This window comes from Sapajus apella, unplaced genomic scaffold (assembly GCF_009761245.1).
Source record: "Sapajus apella isolate SASKATOON/1434 unplaced genomic scaffold, GSC_monkey_1.0 scaffold37, whole genome shotgun sequence".
In the NCBI taxonomy this organism is placed as follows: Eukaryota; Metazoa; Chordata; class Mammalia; order Primates; family Cebidae; genus Sapajus; species Sapajus apella.
In genome coordinates this window covers 16,797,569-16,817,608 of record NW_022436977.1, presented here as the reverse complement: position 1 = coordinate 16,817,608, position 20,040 = coordinate 16,797,569, and the positions used below count along the sequence as shown (strand labels likewise).

General features: G+C 38.3%; 1 protein-coding gene across 4 annotated transcripts in view; it reads right to left on the bottom strand.

The window, feature by feature from the left end:
* The window catches only part of FBN1 (fibrillin 1), a 237,267-nt gene that overhangs the window by 18,997 nt on the left and 198,230 nt on the right, over nt 1-20,040 (bottom strand). For 3 of the 4 annotated variants that reach the window (XR_004274880.1, XM_032297522.1, XM_032297523.1), the window contains 11 exons: nt 19,888-20,013; nt 17,794-17,910; nt 16,393-16,521; nt 15,616-15,735; nt 12,524-12,649; nt 8,545-8,694; nt 8,103-8,168; nt 7,741-7,857; nt 5,536-5,655; nt 3,834-3,956; nt 1,619-1,750 (listed from right to left, as the gene is read on the bottom strand). Coding sequence is in view for 3 of the 4 variants with exons in the window: in XM_032297522.1 (XP_032153413.1) it covers nt 1,619-1,750; nt 3,834-3,956; nt 5,536-5,655; nt 7,741-7,857; nt 8,103-8,168; nt 8,545-8,694; nt 12,524-12,649; nt 15,616-15,735; nt 16,393-16,521; nt 17,794-17,910; nt 19,888-20,013 (1,326 nt within the window). In the remaining variant the exon portion in view is untranslated. Of the gene's footprint in view, nt 1-1,618; nt 1,751-3,833; nt 3,957-4,001; nt 5,165-5,535; nt 5,656-7,740; nt 7,858-8,102; nt 8,169-8,544; nt 8,695-12,523; nt 12,650-15,615; nt 15,736-16,392; nt 16,522-17,793; nt 17,911-19,887; nt 20,014-20,040 lie in introns of those variants that run through there. The other variant, XM_032297524.1, reaches the window with a different exon arrangement.

Sequence of the window (20,040 nt, the reverse complement as noted above, 5' to 3'; positions counted from 1 at the left end):
TGGTAGCATTTTATGCACAATGACATTTTTCACTTAGTAAAAATTAAATCTTTTCATATTAGGACATAAAGAGGTCTCCCAAAGGGTTATTTCCAGTGGAGGGAAAAATGTGAATATCAGCATATGAAAGAAATATGTTAATACACATTAGAATCATGTCTGTAATGGTCAATCCTGATCTGGGGGAGTTTGTCTAGATTAATCTTCAGATTCAATATAAGTTGTGTTTATTGTCATATTTCAATACTATTAAATCATAAACCACAATTCAGTTTTGCAGGTTTAAAAAAACATTAAAATATGTACAGATGGTTAGAATTATCTGATGGTTATTTAGAGAGATCGTAAATAATTTGCTAAGTGCTTCCCATCTTTGGAGAATAATTCAGGGTGCCTAAGCTGGAGCTCTTACTAGGAGAGGCAGAAAGTTAGAAGGTGACATCAGAACAATGTAAAACAGGTTCAAAACCCCAATGCCCAAGCCACCCACAGACCAATTCAATCAGAATATCTGGGTTGGACTGGAGCTCCCCAAGTGTTTCCAAAACTTTCAAAGCTGAGGTTGAGAATCACTGAGCCGGGAGGATCCAGTGTGTGATAATCTACATATTTTCTTCCCCAAGTGTTTCCAAAACTTTCAAAGCTGAGGTTGAGAATCACTGAGCCGGGAGGATCCAGTGTGTGATAATCTACATATTTTCTTTCCCTGTCTTTAATTATTGCTTCAATCTATATTGAAGAGTAATCTATATATTACAGAGTAAACGGGCAATGGGATTCTTAATCTTCTTCACTGACAACATAAAATACATCTTTATAACACCACTTATTTTTAAAAGGAAAGAGAATGCATGTGAGAATATTTTAATAATTTTCTCCTGTAATTACTGTCTAAGCAGAGGTCATGGGTCATATGATCTCTGTTGCAACTACTTGGCTCTGCCACTGTGGCATGAAAGCAGCCATGGACAATATGCAAATTAATGGTTATATCTATGTTTAATAAAACTTTATTTATAAAAAAACACACAGTGGGCTGTCAGACTAGAACTGGCCTGTAGGCTCTAGTAGTTGCCAACTCCTGGTCTACAGCTGAAGTTCTCAATGTTGGATCCACATTAGACTCAGATGAGAGCTTTAAAAAAATATCAGTGCCTGGATGCTACTGACCAGATTTTCTGGAGGTAGATCCCAGTGGTTTTGAGATAATCCTGGTTCAGAGGCATGAACCAGGATTATTTGCTACCAGGGTCCTGACATTTATACTCAATGTCAGGGTCCTGGTAGCAAAGTTAAATCAATAGGGAGGCATTCCAATGTGATGGGGAGAATTAACCCCCCAATTAACAAAAAGTATGGAAAGTAAAGTAGGGGAAGAGAGAAAAGGCATGCTGTTCAAATCCTGGCAGCAAACGTGTCAAGAAAGTAGAGAGAAAGGCCAGTTGAGAGGGAGAATGACTGCGCTTCTAGAATTCACAAATGATCAAGAGGCAAGAGCACCGCCATGGAGAGTCTTGACTTAAGTGAACACAGTGTCACAAGAACTCAGAGCCCAGGTTCCTTCTGCCCACGGTCACTTCTAGCACACTCAAAGCTCCTTCCACAGGGATTCTCTTACCTACACAGCCTTCTCCATCAGGTCTCCGCTGATACCCGGGTCCACAGATGCACATGTATGTGCCAATGAGGTTCTTGCATTCCATTTGTTTTTCAGTACAGTCATGTTTTCCCTCCTCACACTCATCCTCGTCTGTAAAAAATGTACAATTGCAAATTTTTCAAAAAAATGCATATATCTGCCTGACTTTTAAACACAAAATGTTAGTAAGTAACCAGTTTTCATCTATGGTATTTCAGTATTGGCTGTATTTCCTTCTGCTGTGTTGAGTATGATCTCTAAAGAATAGAATCTTCTAACCACCTTTGAACTTGAAGAAATTGCTCCCTAATCAATTGACAACCTCTTCAAGAAGCATGATTTTAATCATGCCTTTTCTCTCTTCTCTTCCTTTTTTATTTATTTTTGTGACAGAGTCTCTCTCTGTTGATGAGGCAGGAGTGGAGTGGCCCGATCTTGGCTCACTTCAACCTCCGCCTCCTGGGTTCAAGTGATTCTCGTACCTCAGCGTCCCCAGTATCTGGGATTAAAGGCATACACCACCAAGCCTGGCTAATTTTTTTTTCCTGTATTTTCAGTAGAGACAGGGTTTCACCATATTGTCCAGGCTCGTCTCAGACTCCTGGCCTCAAGTGTTCCACTCACCTCGGCCTCCCAAGGTGCTGGGATTACAGGTGTGACCCACCATGTCTGCTTGTCCCTTTCTTTTTATACTCCTTTGTTGAAGCATGATTTCTAATTCTTTTTGACTAATTTAAAAGGGCCTCATGTAATTATAATACAATGGATATATCTTAATATAACAATTATAGCAGCATCATAATCACAATATATAATGCAATAATTGTAACAGTACTACAATCATATAAGAGTAACAAATCAAAGCTTACATTATGCAATAATTATAATAACACAATATATTATTATTTTTTGAGATAGAGTCTTACTCCATCATCCAGGCAGGAGTGCATTGGCACCATCTCGACTCACTGCAAACTCTGCCTCCCGCGTTCAAGCTATTCTCCTGCCTCAGCCTCCTGAGTAGCTGGGATTACAAGAATGCACCATCATGCCCAACTAATTTTTGTATTTTTAGTAGAGACAGAGTTTCGCCATGTTGGCCAGGCTGGTCTCGAACACTTGACCTCAGGTGATCCACCCACCTTGGCCTCCCAAAGTGCTGGGATTATAGGTGTGCGCTACCACGCCTGGCCAATATAATATGATTTTTATATGATAATGTTAATAAATAGGATACAATAGAATGACTTATGTAATAAGAGCTTTGGTTTTTATACTTTCATAAAAAGCCAAACATCTGCAGATATCTTATTCTCTACTGGTTCTTTCCTCCTTCATATCCTTTTCTGGACTTGGTTGGGCCTTCCTCAGTCTTTACTTTCTGTCCCATTGTATTTCTTTCTTTCCCTTTTACATAGTCTCAGGTGAGAAATTTGAAATTTATTCTGCATATGATTAGGACCTTTCATGTAGGAAATCTCCTCACCCTTAAGCAAAACTGTATTTACATCATCTTGAAAGAACAGGTGTTTGTTCATTTAAGATCTTGAGAGGAGCAAATCGGAGCTCTTCAAGCGCAAACTCTATGATTACTGAAGTTTGTTAAATAGAGCCTAGTTCAGTGCTTAGGAAATTGCAGGTGTTCAGGAGGCATTTTTAATGGAGATGGTTTAGCTAAAGTAGATTTCATATGTTACCTCATTCTTAAAACAGAATATCCTTTGGTGTTCTCAGAGCATTATATATATGTGTGTGTGTGTGTGTGTGTGTGTGTGTGTGTGTGTGTGTGTGTGTGTGTGTGTTTATGTGTGTATAAAACCACCATAGCATTTATCACACTGTATTACTATACCTTATTTGTTTCTATCTATTTCAGTTTCTTCATATTGGGTGTTCTGAATGTGGGGAAATGTCTTTTTCTTTATATTCCCACATCCTGTAGAAATACCAGCATGTTGTGAGTATGCAATGTACAGTGAGACCTAATAAAGGATCTGCAGTGCAGTCCTCAACTTGGCTTGATGATGCTTCCAGCTACGATTTAGGGGAAAACATGGCAGTGACGACCCCCATATTGTCCCATGGACTATTTATATTCCCCAATTCCCAGCCCTCCCCTACTAATGGAAGCTCTGAGGGACATCTCTCCTCACAGAGTTTCCTGGTTTAGATGACCTTGAACACGATGACTCACCTCTGCACATCCTACGGTCTTCTCTGAGAACATATCCCACAGGACATTTGCATTCATATGATCCATAAGTGTTCACACATCGGAAGGCACAGAGCAGAGGATTCTGGGCACATTCATTTATATCTGCAACAGAAGAAAGTAAGAAAATAAGGGATCATGGACAGCAACAAAAACTAAAAACTCAAACTTTCACCAACAGTTGCAATGCTTCATCGTCATAAATATGGATGCATAAAGCGGTCTCCTATTTCCAGGCAATTATAAAAGGGTTGATTATTTCATAGTTGTATAAGTAGGGTGACCATCCATCCTGGTTCTCCCAGCACAGTCCTAGTTTATGTTTGTTATTCTGGTATAATTATTAATGATTATTTAGGTGGATGGGAAACTACAGGCCACCCTATGTATGAGGGACTTTTCTGAAATTCTGGCTTTGAAGGCTCAGGTTGACCATTTGCCACTCCCTACAGTGACATGGCATGGGAATCCGTTTTCTCCCATTCTGCCAAAATAACTGTGGGCAGAACAGAAACCAACTCCTCCAATATTCTTAAACCACCTCTCTCCCCCCAAACAAAGAGGCTCCTGTGAAATAACAGCGATTCTTCTGCCCAGGCAAATAGTGTTACAGATCATTTTATACTGACAGAGACACTTGGTTTACATAAATGTCCATGTTGAAACCTTAAATAGATGAGAATGATTTACCATTAATGGAAAAAAAAAAGTTATTTCTGTGGAATGCAGAGTTTGGAACCATCAGAATGTGTTTTGGAAAAGCAGGGTTAAAATAGACCATCTCAACTATCATGTTGCTCCCAAAGCCCAGTGCTGACTGAGAACATGAGTGAGGGCCCAGATCATGACTTAGTCACAACCTTTACAGATTTACCACAACTCTGACAATGGGCATGGATGGGTCCTTTCTGCGGAAGAACTCTCTTTGCATCAACTTTATCCTCTGCCTTTACTTCTCCTTCATTCTTGCCTTAGGCCAGTGAATCCCTACTTGAGAGTGTTATCAGATCACCTAGAGGGCTGCTGGGCCCCACCCCACTCCCCGAGTTTCTGATTTAGGAGGTCTTGGATGAGACCTGAAAATGTCGTATTTCTAGTAAGTTCCCAGGCGATGCTGATACAGCTGCTCTTGGGAACCAACGTTTGAGAGCCACTGCTCTAGATACTTCCTTCCCTTTCCTTCTTCCTATACATTCTACCAGGCTTATGGATGGACACTTTACAGATGCTTATATAGTATAGGCATCCGCTTTTGCTGTGATTGCCTCCAGATGGCTACAGGATGTTGGTGGTTATCTCAGTGTGCAGTGCTTCTAGAAACAGAAGAGAAAAAAGAAAAAGAAAGGGAGCATGAGAGACAAACAGAAGGGGAAAGTGAGAGTAAGAAAGAAGGTAGTAAACAACACAGGGGCATCTAAATATAAATAATAGGGAGACGCCAACAAGAACTCTCTGAGATACAGTGTAGACGCATGCACCATGAGCACACAGCCACATCTTTCTTGGATATCTCCCTTTCCCTGCAGAGAAGAGGCCACAAAAGAAGAATGATCAAATGGCCCATCAGGCCTAGATGATCTTTATTACATACACCCTCAGTAGTATTTAATATTAAGACTTGTAATCAACTAACTGTTCCCATGATCAGTACATGTAATCAACTGTTCTCGTTTAAGAGACGTACCTTCACATGTCATCATTGGACCCGGCTCAAATCCCTCCTCACAGGTGCATTCGAAACCTCCGATCACATTCTTGCACGTTCCATTTCCACAAGGATTGCCCACAGAACATTCATCAGTATCTGCAAGCAACCAAGTATGCCCAAAACATGATGAACTAATACCTTTTATTCTATCAGAGTATTTTGAACTGTAATTTTTTTTTTTTTTTTTTTTTTTTTTTTGGAGACAGAGTCTCACACCATCATCCAGGTTGGAGTGCAGAGGCATGATCTTGGCTCACTGTAACCCCTGCCTCTCAGGTTCAAGCGATTCACATGCCTCAGCCTCCTGAGTAGATGGAATTAGAAGTGCACACCACCACGCCCAGGTAATTTTTTAATTTTTAATAGAGATGGGGTTTTACCATGTTGGCCAGGCTGGTCTCAAACTCCTGACCTCAAGCAATCCATCCACCTCAGGCTCCCAAAGTGCTGGGATTACAGGTATGAGCCACCATGCCCAGCTTAATGTATAATTTTCATTCTGTTCTTGCAACAAAGGAGTGTGCATGTCTTATTATCTCAGGTTTACAGCCATGAAATTTGGCTTGCTCAGTGACAATGACAGTGAGGATGACGGTGCCTGACATCTAGCCCTTACAGTGCTCTTCTCCACGGGTTTCCCCAGTCTCCCGCATTATAAGCTAAATCTTCTACTTGGAGCAGATGCTCTAAGGGTTAAAAAAAAAAAAAAAAAAAAAAGCCTCCTACAACCCATCAACAGTTTCTGCTTGTTTAAAGCTAGAAATACATCTCCAGTTTGGCCTTACATCACTCCCCAAGAAGCCTTAAACATGATGGATTTTTGCCAGATATAAAATAAAAGACTAAACTTAAAAGACCAGAGGTTAAGTAAAATTAATACATTGAATAAAATCAAGATTCAAGTAGATTTTGTTGATTCTGTTGAACCCAGATGGTTTAAATTAGGCAGAGGAATGGCTAGAAAATATATATTTAGGTTATGATCACTCTAAAACACAAGCAGAGAGAACAAATCTTAGAAAGACAGACACACACACGTGCGCCTTCTAACCCATCCACCTAGAATACTCACTGTTCTTATTCTGACACATCCTTTGGGGAGAATATCGTCCCTTGGCAAAGAAATAATTTTGAGAAATAACATTTGAGCTATCTAAGGCACAGAAGAGTAATGGCTCTTGTCAAGGGTTGTATCTTCTGCTGAGGTTCTTAAGTCAAAAGGGGAGGGAAGAGCCTAAGGTGGGCGCTCCTAGGTGAAGAGGCTTATTTCGCATGCACATATTAGCAAGAACTGAAGAGTCCAAGAAGAAAACATTGAAAATTTGCTTTTGCTTTACTGTCATATTAAATCATATTGCACTGTCAAGAATATTATTTCTCTTTCAAGGTAATAAAAATCCCAGTATCACTGATCTTTAGAGCTACAAAGGTAATTAGAAATGTGATTTTACCTACATGATATTACATTCTAAGGCCTGGAAAAGCTAAAAATCTTGCTGAAACTCCCACAGCCAGAGCTGGAGCTGAAATCTTCATGACCTGATTTCCTTATGGAAAGAGTACTTCCTAATTCACACAGACACACCCTCAGCATTTGTGCTAGTATTAATTAGGTTATATTGAATTGCTTTGCAATTCTTACATAACTAAATATAATATTTGGATTTAACTTAGAGTTAGTGTTGATTAAGGGTCAAAGGCCAGCCATTGGAGCCATTATTTGACATTTTAAAAACAGTTACAACAAGAAGATTGTATACTGGGAATATAACTTTCATGTTACTAAATGTAAATGAATCCAGATAACATTTTTATTTAGTAATGGAATGAGATTATGACCATTAACAATTTTTTAAAAATTTCACCAAGACTTTCATTATGATGTTGTCTTTTCTATTATTTCTTAAGACATGTCGAGTGTCTGCCTTCCCCATTAGATTGTGAGGCCCATGCAAGGAAGGAACTTGTCTTCTGGGTTCAGGGCTGCAGCCCCAGAGCAGCCTGCACAGTGCCTGGCTCCTGATGGTGGCTCACTAGTATTTTAAATGAATGATACATCAGTGGATGGATAAAACTTACGTCAGTGCCATCTTGGAACCTATATTCATGGCTATACAGTGAATGCTGTATAGCTTAATTTCTAATTTGTAAAATTCCAATGGAAGAGAACTTATTACTCACCCACACATTCGTTCCCTGCTAGAATATAACCAAAAGGACACTCGCAGCGATAGGAGCCATCTGTATTGATGCACTGCCCATGTTTACAGACATCGGGTTCTTTGCATTCATCCATATCTTAAGCAAGAGAAAAAAAATAGTGAATAACAAGGTATTTTTGAAACACAAAGATAAACTATGATCATTTCAGTGTTTAATCAATAGAATATCTAATATTATAACGCAATAATATTATTATATAATCAAGTGGTAAAACAGTAACACTTCATTTTCCAAGATAGATGGAGAGAAATAACAATAACTGAAGAAGAAGCTGATTGAGAATACTGAGAAATGCTGAGAATCCAGCACAGGCAACTGACCAACTGCTGAATCATCAGGTCCCACGATGATCCCACTTCCGTAAGGACAGATCTGGCGGAAGGCCTCTGTGGTGGAGACACTCATTAATAGATACAACAATAGCAATTCATTACAAGCTTCTCCGTAAGCATTTTGAGGCAGCCAAATTGCCACATGCTGTGCATATTGATAAATGACGGACAAGGCAAGCCCAGAAAACAGAGGAAGTTAACGAGACTCCCTAAGATGTTGTGCCTACTCCCTGGGCATCTATGATTCATGACATAATTAAAAAGAAAATTACTACCGAGCTCCTGAGATAAAATAATTTTAATGAACATTCTAATTAGACTTACAATTAAATTAAACTGTCTTACTGTCTTTAAGGCCTACTATCTTACTTACAGCGTGGCCAGTCTGCACCTTGGATGGCCCAAAGAGAAATGCAGATGACAGACATACCATCAGGTTCAGTGGGGCACAGTTCGCAGGGGTCTCCCCAGCCTTCTCCCTTCAACGCACAGCAGCATTCCTGCTTGGAGTGATTTCTGGATTTGGGTGATGAACACTTTCCTCCTTCAAACTTTGCGTAACAGTAGCTCATTCGCAAATCTGCAGCATAAAGTTATGACAACCTTCAATTGCTTTCCTACTGAATCTTTATTGTATGATAATGAATAAAGAACAACCCACTATATTATATGTGTTCTCCTTATGTGATTATAATGGCAACTGAGCTGAGATTGTTAAAGTCATAGGCATCTTTTGTATAGTGAGATCTGATGAACAACCCCATAACCTTAAATTTGTTACTTCTCATTTTAGTCACTATTTCAAAGTAACCTGCTTTGAATCCAATAAAATCCCAAACTGACAGTTTTCATAATTGACACCTGTTAGTGACTTCAGGATTGGAAAATCCACAGATGGAATCATTTGAAAGATTCCTTCATTGAGAGCTCTGTTTGCAAGATCATGCTTAGTGAGCACACTAGAGTAAGAGAAAGCTCTTAGTTCTAATATGTACTGTGATATCACACTTTATTGTTTATTCTGTGTCCCCTAAACTCTGGAACCAAAATAAAATCCCAGATCACAGGCACAGAGCAAATACAGAAGTGGCAACTTTGTAGGTGGGCAAAAATACAACACAAGGGTTGGTCAGTGAAGCAGATACTTTGAGATGCTGGCTACAAAATCCAAGTGGGACTTTTTGCAGATTTTACACACACACACACACACACACACACACACACACAGAGCTGTGTCAATGTTAAATTTTTAAAAGAAGCTTTTTTAGCTCAACACAGAGAGGGAAGGAAGAGGAGGGCAGGGCTGTGGATGGGTGGGAGCAGAATAGTCTTTCTTTGAAAGAATATATTTCTTCAATATTGATTATTGCTTGATGACTCCAACAAAAAAGATGCGATCTACTTCCTACAAAATTCTCCAACACTGCTTGACATAATTTTGGAAACGGGCTTTTCCACTTCTTACAGAACAAACTGGGTGACTCTAAATAAGAGTGAGCTCACCCAGAGGTATGGAATGTGTTTTCCCTCCAACTTGACTTACAGCCCCGCAAAACGCCTCTCATTACACAGAGGCCACCGTCTTCAGATTTAAAAGAAATGCTTTCATACCCAGACTGTACTATTCTTCTTTCTTTATATCTGACCACCTCTGTCTTTTTCCTTCACTTCCATTACTGTTTTTCAACGCTAGAAAGCATGCTATCATAACCACCTAAGCACTTCTGTTAAAACAATTTTATTTCATGACAAAGAAGACAATGTAGGAATAACAGAGTGCCAGAGATAACAAAGGAAAGGTTTTCATGAATTAAAGTTTTAAATCTATCTATCTATCAATCATCTATCTATCTATCATATTAGTTAAGTTCAGGTAGCCTCCCCAATGAAGTTGCTCAGTCTTTCATGGCTACCAGCTCATCCAAATAAATCATCTCTCCAATTTCTATTCCACATCCCCACCTGTTGTGGCTAAGACCTGGGAAGCACCTTTCAATGATTATCCTTCTGAAGATCAAAAGCAATAAAAGTCAGTTCTTGTCCTGCAGCATCTCTGCCACCCAAATATTTGCTTTGCTGAGAAACTTCAAGATGGAACAAATTCTCATTTCTTGGAGAACACCTTTTGATCTCTTTTATTCTTCAAGTTCTTTGTCACATATAATGTTTTGTATTTATCAGTCTTGTTTTTATTATTTATGCCTCCAACTACCTTAAGATATAATTCAGTGACTACTCACAAAAGCATCTCAACACATATATGAAAACTTAACTCTCTGCTTTGTCTTCCAGTTTGTAGTGTTTCTTTAAATATGTATATTCTAATATTGGTGTGTTAAAATTCTCAGTCTCTTTTCCTTTAATCGCTGACCTCGTCCCAGACCCCAGCTCTATCTCCCCCATACCACTCCACTCCACCCCGATAAAAGAAATCTTGGCATTAGTCAGAGACTCAAACGCATGAAGTTTTGAGTCAGCCTAAGCGGCAAATTCCCTTTGTTGAACTTTGCAAGTGGGACTGGCTCAATTACACCTGTGATCTTTAGTGCCACGATCTGTCCACCGGAGTCCCGTGACATTCACTTTTTAAAAAACATTATCCACAGTTTTGTGGAATTTTCTCAGTTCATGGGCAATAGAAGTCTGACTCCTAATTTGTCATCTTAAAAGAAAAACCCGGCTCTCAATGACCTGGCTCTAGCAAAATCTGTGCTCTGTAAGAGATTTACTTTAGCTTGTGATGACTCTCTAGATTGGTTTATTAATCAAGGGTGCCTCACGTTGGGAAAGAGAGCTGTACTCGCCCACATACTTTAACTAGGACTCGCTGGGATGCCTGTTTACCAGTCCATCTGCCAATAGCCCTTAATGACCTTGAAATTTCATCAGAACTACAAAAGTCACTTTCCCTGCTTGCATTCCTCAGTTCTGGCTCTGCCTCCTGGAGCTGAGCATGTGGCAGGGCTGCTCACAGCTGGGCTGATTCTTCCTGCAGTGTTAGCTTGCTCTGTGATGGGTCAGTGCAAATTGAATTAATAGCCTAGGAGTTTCCCCTGGCCTGCCACATCGGCAGATTCACACCTGGTTTCTCACTGCTTTCTTTCCAATTTCAGGCCAAGCCAAAGGCACACAAAAACAAGAGAGCAAGAGTTAGAATTTATCTGGCTGGTCTGTACCACACAGAATATCTGTTCGAATGAAGCACCACCCTGAAAGCCACGCAGACCACTGACAACTACCAACAAGCTGAAATCGACTAGAGAATTCTCAACCTGCTCTCCTTCTTACTTCCAAAATACCTAGTTGAAAAGTAAAAAGTTACTCAGACCATTAGAATAACAACAAGAGTCTACAAAGGACTCAGAAACTAGCAAAGCTTTGTCACATATTCAGTAAGACTGGTTGGGCAGATATTATTGTTGTTTAAAATGAGGAAATCGAGCTTCCAAAAGATTAAATGGCTTGCTCTAGGCTACATATGGCAGGGCTGGGACCCCAAACCCAGGGTTTTGAATTTAAAATGATATCCAGTGCCTGTTCCATATTTGGTAATATGAAAGCAAAAACAAAAACTATGGGGAAAAAAAAAAACTCAACAACCAAAAAAACCCCCAACTCAACACCAAAACAACAGTAACAACCAAACAACGGAAGATACAGGTGAAAAAAAGAGAAATACATGTGTTTGTTTCATCTCCCTCCACCGGAACTCATGAAGCTCGCTTATGTATGTAGACAAGCATGCATTGTTTAGAAAAGTCTAAACAGTTTTCTGACGTAAGCACACACTGTGTTATGCTGAAGTTCAGGATCCTTTTTATTTCTGTTTAAATTGTGAAAGTCAGCTGGCAAACCCTTGAAAATCTTTACTGAAACAGTTGACAATTATTATTCCTAAAAATGGACCATGGCCCAGCAAGAATCCTGGTCAGTTTAAATTTATTTTTTGTTTTCTTGGATAATTTGTGATACAAGGGATGAGTACCATATCCTAGAAGCAGATGGGTAAATGTGCAGTTTTTCAGTCTCAAGTCTAAGTTTGAACCCCTATTTTTCAGCTTATCTCTTCAGAGGTGGGGATATGTAGCTCAGCTTCCACCAGGCTTTGCTGTTTCAGTGGCTCAAGGTGCTTCCTCACTGATGGGCCTATCAGCATTTGTGTTCTTAGTGGGAGAGAGAGGTTTAAGTGTCAGTACAGCTGTATAAGCAACCATAACTTGATGGATGAGTTTTTAACCTTAAACGTGAAAATGAACCTTCTGACATATGGTTATCATTAGACCTCTGGGTAAGTGAAAACTCTGCATCTTCTTGTTCACAAAGAAACAGAGCTTTGCCATGTTTGAAAAATGAGACCACAACGAATAAACATGGAGCAATGAAACCCCAAAGTCTTCAAAGACACTTACCTTGGCACCTTCTTCCAGTGGAGGACAAGGAAAACCCTTCTGGACACAGACATTTGAAGCTGCCTTCAGTGTTACTGCATGTGCCCAGGGCACAAATTTCTGGCTCTTCAACACACTCATCAATATCTAAAAGAATCATGAGTCAAACAAAGTCAAAACATGATGGAGACACCATCAGGTACCAAACACACAATGTGGATGTACAATGGGCAACTGGGTTTCCAGACTCTTACAATAATAAAGGTATTTTTCTGTACCATAATGCTGTGGACTGCACTTCTAGGTTGTCATGACTTTTAAAAAATTAGTTTTGACAATTATTGATAAAAAAATAGAATGTGCAACTGCCTTCTAAGGGGTGCAGTGACAAACCTCTCTTACCCAGACTGAATTGCCTGGCTAACTAGAAAAGTCAGAGTAATTTCATACCACCCTAAGCCAGGAAAGAAGCATGAAACTGTTGAGTCATACTGCACCATTGTTCTGAGACTTTAAGCACATTGATAGTGAGTTACTCAATGTGAGATCTAGGCCTTGGAACCAAACTGATTCCCCTCCAACCATCCACAGAACTTTTCCCAATACCCCATGCTACAGCCCTAAAGCTGAATTTTACAACAGCAAGACTCATGACAGTAAGTATCCTGTGAAGTGCAAACTAAAGATATCAGAGAAGATGAGGCTCCTAACTGATTTGTGGGTCAATCTTTCCAAAGAAAGAAAAATATCTTTCTTGTAAAGGCTTTTTCTTGCATCATATAGATAATAGGAAACTGGTACACTTAGGATTGTGGCAAGTTTTCTTTAGTATATTATACTTCTTAGCTCCTGTACAGGGATAGTTAAGAGTAGCCAACATCAAGTTTGAATGGCTTGAGTAACCATATGTCCTAGTTTGCCTGGGACGGCCCCAGGTTATGGCAGTTGGCCTGACTTTATTGTTAATAGTGCCCTTTTCTACTTTCAGAATTGGCTTGGTTTGATCAATATGATTACTCTACCTATGGAAAAAGTATGTCCACTCTACTCCAAACTCAAACTCACTCATCTTTCCTCCTGACTTTCAGCAGGAATTTGTAGTGAACAAAGTGGTAAGTCTTAATTTTGAGCCATGCTACTTTTATTTTTATTTTTTATTATTATTTTTGAGACAGAGTCTCCCTCTCTGTTGCCCAGGATCAAGTGCAATGGTGCAATCTCGGCTCACTACAGCCTTTGCCTCCCAGGTTCAAGTGATTTTCCTGCCTCAGCCTCCTGAGTAGCTGGGATTACAGGCATGTACCACCACACCTGGCTAATTTTTATATTTTTAGTAGAGATGGGGTCTCAGCAAGTCAGTCAGGCTGCCCTCGAACTCCTGACCTTGTGATCTGCCCACCTTGGACTCCCAAAGTGCTAGGATTACAGGCGTTAGCCACCGCGCCTGGCCGAGCCATGCTACTTTTACGGGATTTTTTTTCAACGAAACATCAAATATCCTTGTATCCTGGGCTCTTTATTTTCACATTTGTGCAAAGGTTTCTAGCCACACCAAAATGTGTTTGCATTACACAACTTTGTTCTCAACTAAGGAAAGGAGGCCCAACTAAGGAAAAGTTGAGAAATTAACTCTATTATCTTGATTTACTATTGTAAATACCACACAATATATATTCTACAAATGTGCAATGCCAAGTGATTTTCTTTCTGTGCAGTGCAAAATCAGCTTCTTCATCATGCCAGGTTATTGGGTTGTGTTTATACCTGTGTAATGTTCCCTGTGGTTTATTAATGAATCTGAGCTACTACTGATGATTGAATTAATCCATTCTGACACTCCTTCCACCCCCATACTCAACCTTTTCTTAATAGAAAAGTTAACTTTTGTAAAAATGCTCAATTTTGGGGGGTTGTTTTTAATTATTATTACTATGACCATTTCTGTTATGGTAGATATTAGCCTCTGTGTGCCAACTTATTGGGATAGGGCCAAATTTTATAGAATGGGCACATTCATTGACTGTGCAGTCATTTTTCTTTCTTTATATCTTAATTCTGTCCATTTTAGGGAACTTATGCACTGATAATAGAGTAAATTTTTAATAAAAGTAAAATAACATGCTTAAAAATTTGCATCTAGACAATTTCAATAAGGTGTTTCCATTTAAAATATCACCACTTGATTATTTAAATTGGATATATAATAAAATTTCTAATTGATGATATTAAAAATAGAGAACATTCTCATTGTGGATTAGATGCAGACCTTTTTAAAGTCAGGGGCGTGAACTAGGTGACTTCTTGAAAATCCTTTCAACCTTACTTATTTATGAAATTCTAGCAATTAATATTCTTCACTTAATGCTATGACATATTTGTTGAACTTAAAGGGATGTCCTTTGGAGGCTAAGGAGTAAGGATCGTTTGAGACCAGCCTGGCAACATAGAGAGGCCCCATGTCTACAAAGAAGTAAAAAATCAGCCAGGTATGGTGGCACATGCCTGTAGTCCCAGCTACTCCAGAGGCTGAGACAGGAGGGTCGCCTGAACAGGAGTTCAAGGTTACAGTGAGCTATGCTTGTTCCACTCTACTCCAACCTGGTGACAGAGTAAGATCCTATCTCTATTTTTTTTTAAAAAAGGAATATTATAAAGCTTGCTGAGAATTTATTTCAAATAACACATTTCCACTGCTCTATAGGTAAAAACAAAATAGACAAATGATATAACCACATTCATCCAACCTTGAATGTGGTCATTTAAAGATTTTAACTGGAATCAGGAGCTTTTTTAGTCGCAAAGGATTGCCACTTAAAAAAAAATCTAACGGAAGTGGGACAGCATTCTTACCAATTGTGTAAAAGCACAGTGAAAAAGACTCAGGATCGTATGATTGGTCATATGCACCAAGCAAAATAACTTCATTAGAGATTAGCATAAGAATTAGTGCTTCCTGTCTTGCCAGAGGATGAGACAATGTCATACCCTACGCCCTTGGATTTGTTTCTTATAAACTATTCCAAAATGAAGACATCATCACAAAAACCCTCATTTTGGTAAGTCTGGTGAAGTTCCCGATACTCCTCATTTGCTAACATTGATAGCCTTCCTACCTTCACACTTGTCCTTTTGAAGACTGTATCCAGGTGGACAAATGCATCTGTAGGACCCATCCAAGTTTTGACAGGTACCTGGTGCACATTTTCCTGGTTCTAGAAGACATTCATTGATATCTGCAAAGAAAAGGGAAAAAGAAGAGGTTCCCACTGGCATGACTTCCATCAAACAATTAAAATTGAAAAAAAAAATAGAATAAATCAAAGAAATACATAAAGCAAATTAAAGTTCATAAAATTCCACCATGAAGAAAAATAAGTGACAATAAAAACAAGCTTTACCAGCTTTCAAAAGTATATAGAATAACACCATATTTTATTTTACCTGCCACAAATTAAATATTTCCAGAAAATTGTAGCATGTCAAAGTAAGTGAGTATATAAAGATTTTAAGGATACCCAAAATATGAGAGCTTACTACAAAAGTATTTTAAAGAAAAAAATATAAGAAGGGAAATCATAATTGCTTACAGAGCAATTTAACAATTTCACTGTTTTACAGTATTCTCTGTGAGTACAATAGCTTTAATTTTTAAAATAAAGGAAAAAGTGATTTTACACACACACACACACACACACACACACACACACACACACACTCTTACATGTATATATGTTTAAATAAAAACAAAGCCTTTATAGGGAGGATTAATAGAATTCTATTTTGACTTTTCCTCCAGGTTTCCAGAAAGAAGCATTAGAATAGAGACTGCATGATTCATTGATTGGTCTCTGGAAGCATTCTTTCCAGGTCTTTCCAAGCCCTGTACTTACCCACACAGGTCCTCCCATCTGGAGCCACCTCATAGCCATCGTTGCACTGACACTGGAAAGAGCCGACTGTATTAATGCATTGGCCATTTCTGCAAAGATTCCCGTTTCCACTTGCACATTCATCAACATCTGCAGAAAAAAACCCCAACAATCCCTTAATATATTCCAAAGATGTCATAATCCCAGCAATAATCAAAACTTTTAAAGGAAAAGATACTTTTTTCTGAATTCTAGTGGCCTTTCTTGGCTTAGCCAAACAAGAAATTCCAATGAAGATCTAGCTGGCAGCAAGAGAACTGGCTTTAAGCACCTATGCACATTTAACAATAAGATTGCATTATTATATGTAAATTTACATGACAATTTACATCTAAATTTCCTACCCGTTTTACCTTGATTTTCCTTAAGATTTTAAGTTTTAGATTTAAATTTTTTTTAGATTTAAAAAATAAAATCCTAGTACACAATTCAGCTGAGGGCATTATTTTGTATTCTTGCAATTAGAAATATTTAAATTAGCCTATAGTACAATAAAATTTAAAAATTTGGTTTATTACTCTTGCCTTATATGTTTTAGAAGGGAGATTTTGTAGATTCCATGATTTACTTAAGAGAGGCTGCAGCTAAACATCTAGACCAGAAGGTTCCTATTCCTGAATCATATAATTCTATACAAAGAATCACTTTTGTATATTTTAAAATTTTTAAGAATCTCATTCCATTTATTTTGAAATATATTTAATTTACAGCAAAGTAGACTCTAACACTCATTAGCAGCTATAATTTTTATACTTTGCTGTAAATTAATTTTTTTTACAGCAAAGTATAAAAATTTAAAAATTAATTTGCAGCAAACTGTAAAAATTATTATAGCTGCTAATGAGCATTTTAGTAAAAGTAATGAATATAGTTACAGTGGTTCCCCCTTATCTATGGTTTTGCTTTCTGGGGGTTCAGTTACCCAAGGTCAACAGTGATCCCAAAACAGGTGAGTATAGCACAATAAAATATTTTGAGAGAGAGAGAGAGATGGAGAGCAAGAAAATACATTCACATAACTTTTATTACAGTATATTCTTATAATTGTTCTATTTTCTTATTAGTCATTGATGTTAATCTCTTACCATGCCTAATTTATAAATTAAACTTTTGTCTAGGTATGTATGTATAGAAAAAAACATGACATATAAAGGGTTCAGTACTATCTGTGGTTTTAGACATCCGCAGGAGGTCTCAGAAAGTATCCTTCAAGGATAAGGAGAGACAAGTCCTGTTACCAATTGTTATGCATAAGATAGCATATATTTTTGAAAGACAGCTAGAGCACTAGAGATGATGCTAATTACAAAGAACACATATAAAACTGACTTGCTTTGCTGATGCACACTTTTGCACACGCACCTATGCAGTCATTGTTGTGAGACAAGATGAAACCATGATTGCAGCGGCAGTTGAAGGAACCAATTGTGTTCCGGCAAGTTCCATTCCCACAGGCATCTCTTTCACATTCATTTATGTCTAGTAGGAAGAAAAGCCATAAAGAAACATATTATAAATAGAAAAAGTGGTTACATGGTTACAGTGGCTAAAGAGCATTTTAGGGTTCAGAAAGCCTCATCTGTAGGCTGAGAACTTCTGGATGTTGGTATCAGCTCTAGCAGCAGTCATCCCTGCAAGAAACCATGCAGAGGCAAACTCTAAACCTTGGGAATAAACGGTTTCCTTGGTTGGCCAGTGAAAGGAGGCAAGCTAAGGACATGAGACCTGAACAAGAATTATTCTATTTACTTCTAGAATTCTCCACCCTTGCCACTTTTCTCAAATATTTTCACTTGAAAATGGAAAAAACTCTGTGTGCATCTGGGTCTCGAGGTGTTGCCACCTTTGGCAAACTTCAACCTTTAAGATTCTCACTCCAATTTACCAAAAAGCAGTGACTCACCTGGCATTACCCCACAATCAGCAACAAAATAACTCGGCTTTCTAGCTCACCTGTCATTTCAGACAACTTTTCCTTTTCCCTACGTCCCTAAACACATAGGACCACTTCCACCAATGATGGCTTCTCTCACTCTTCTAAACTACCCCAACGGGATGGCACTTAATTCGTTCTTCTCATACATGCTTGCATTCTTGTTCACCTTTTGATTGGTCTGTGCTTTTCTCTGACAACTTTGTAAAGCTACTCTGACATCTTATATGTCCTTGCATCTTATCACAGGAGCTGGCATGTTTCTTATAAAGAGTAGGTGCCATTATATTAAGAAGGAAGAAAAATATTTAGTGAAAGAAAGTTGTTACTGCTGGTTTGAAAGAATGAGGCACCATGAGGAGGGACAAGGATGAAGGGGGAGAGAGAGAGAGAGAGAGGACGGTAACAACAGAGAATGGCAGAATGTAATGAAGAGAGCTGGGATTTCCTTTCTTTTCACATTTTGGACATGAAGGTAAATTATCCGTGACTCCTGAATCAGGAAGCTATTGCTAACCCAAAGGGACTCTAATGTGTCTGTGTGTGTGTGGTTGAAGACTACACCCAGTTGAGTCATTGCTAGCAATCAAGAATTTCTGTCTTGATTAATTCTTAGCCAAACTGGTGAAGGTCTTTGGTAGGGGAGGTTCTATGTTAGGAGGTTCCAGAAAATTCAGATGAGAGAAGTAGAAAGAAAGTTGGGCAGGGTCATCATGGTTTTTGCACAGGTTAGCTGCCCAGTAATGAACAGGGCTGTCAATGCTCCTGTCATTTAAAACATGTCATCACTCTGGAGAAGATACAACTTTATGAGAACATTCCCAAATGGATGAATCCAGTTACAGCCAAAGTCAAGGATTTTAAACATTACCATATTAACTGTTCTTTCAGCCATGAATCTAATTCATGTTGTTAATGTCCCCAAAAGATTTAATGGTATTGCTTTAAAGTAGAAAAAAAAAAAAAAAGGAAGGAAAAGGAGAAAAGGAATAATTATACACTGAAGTTTTCTAAATCAACATCCTGACACTAGAGAAATCAGGGAAGAGATTTAAAATCCTGAACTCTTTTTCCTCTAGAAAAATGAATAACTTTTCTTTGCCTTAATAAAATGTAAAAATTTGCCTTTGAGGATCTGGTACACACTATAGACAAACCCCTCTGGAAAAAATGCTCATCTCACACTCAAAAGCTCAACTCAAAAGGAAGTCCACATCAACATTACACACGAATCATAGCTTATTAACATTAATAAAAAATATTTTTTTGTATTAATGTCTTTTTCAATTTATCCCTTAGTCAAGGTTTTCTAAATTGACAGCCAAATGAACAAGGAAGAAGTTTATCATGTTCAGATTGCCAAAGATTAAATAGGATATCACTGCTGCATACCTGCCCATGTTTTTATTTTGTAGATAGCAAAAATACTACTAAAAGGCTTAGTATTAAATTTTATCAATATTTAGATTCAAATGAAGTTTTCAGTAGCATATGAAAAAACATAATAATAATTGCATACTTACCCAAGCACATGGTTTGGTCAGCATTTGTTTTAAAACCAGTGTGGCAAATGCAATAAAAACTTCCAACCGTGTCAATGCACTGCCCATGACTGCATATGTTGGGGATTTCTTGACATTCATTACGATCTGTAAATAAAAAGCATCTTAAGTGAG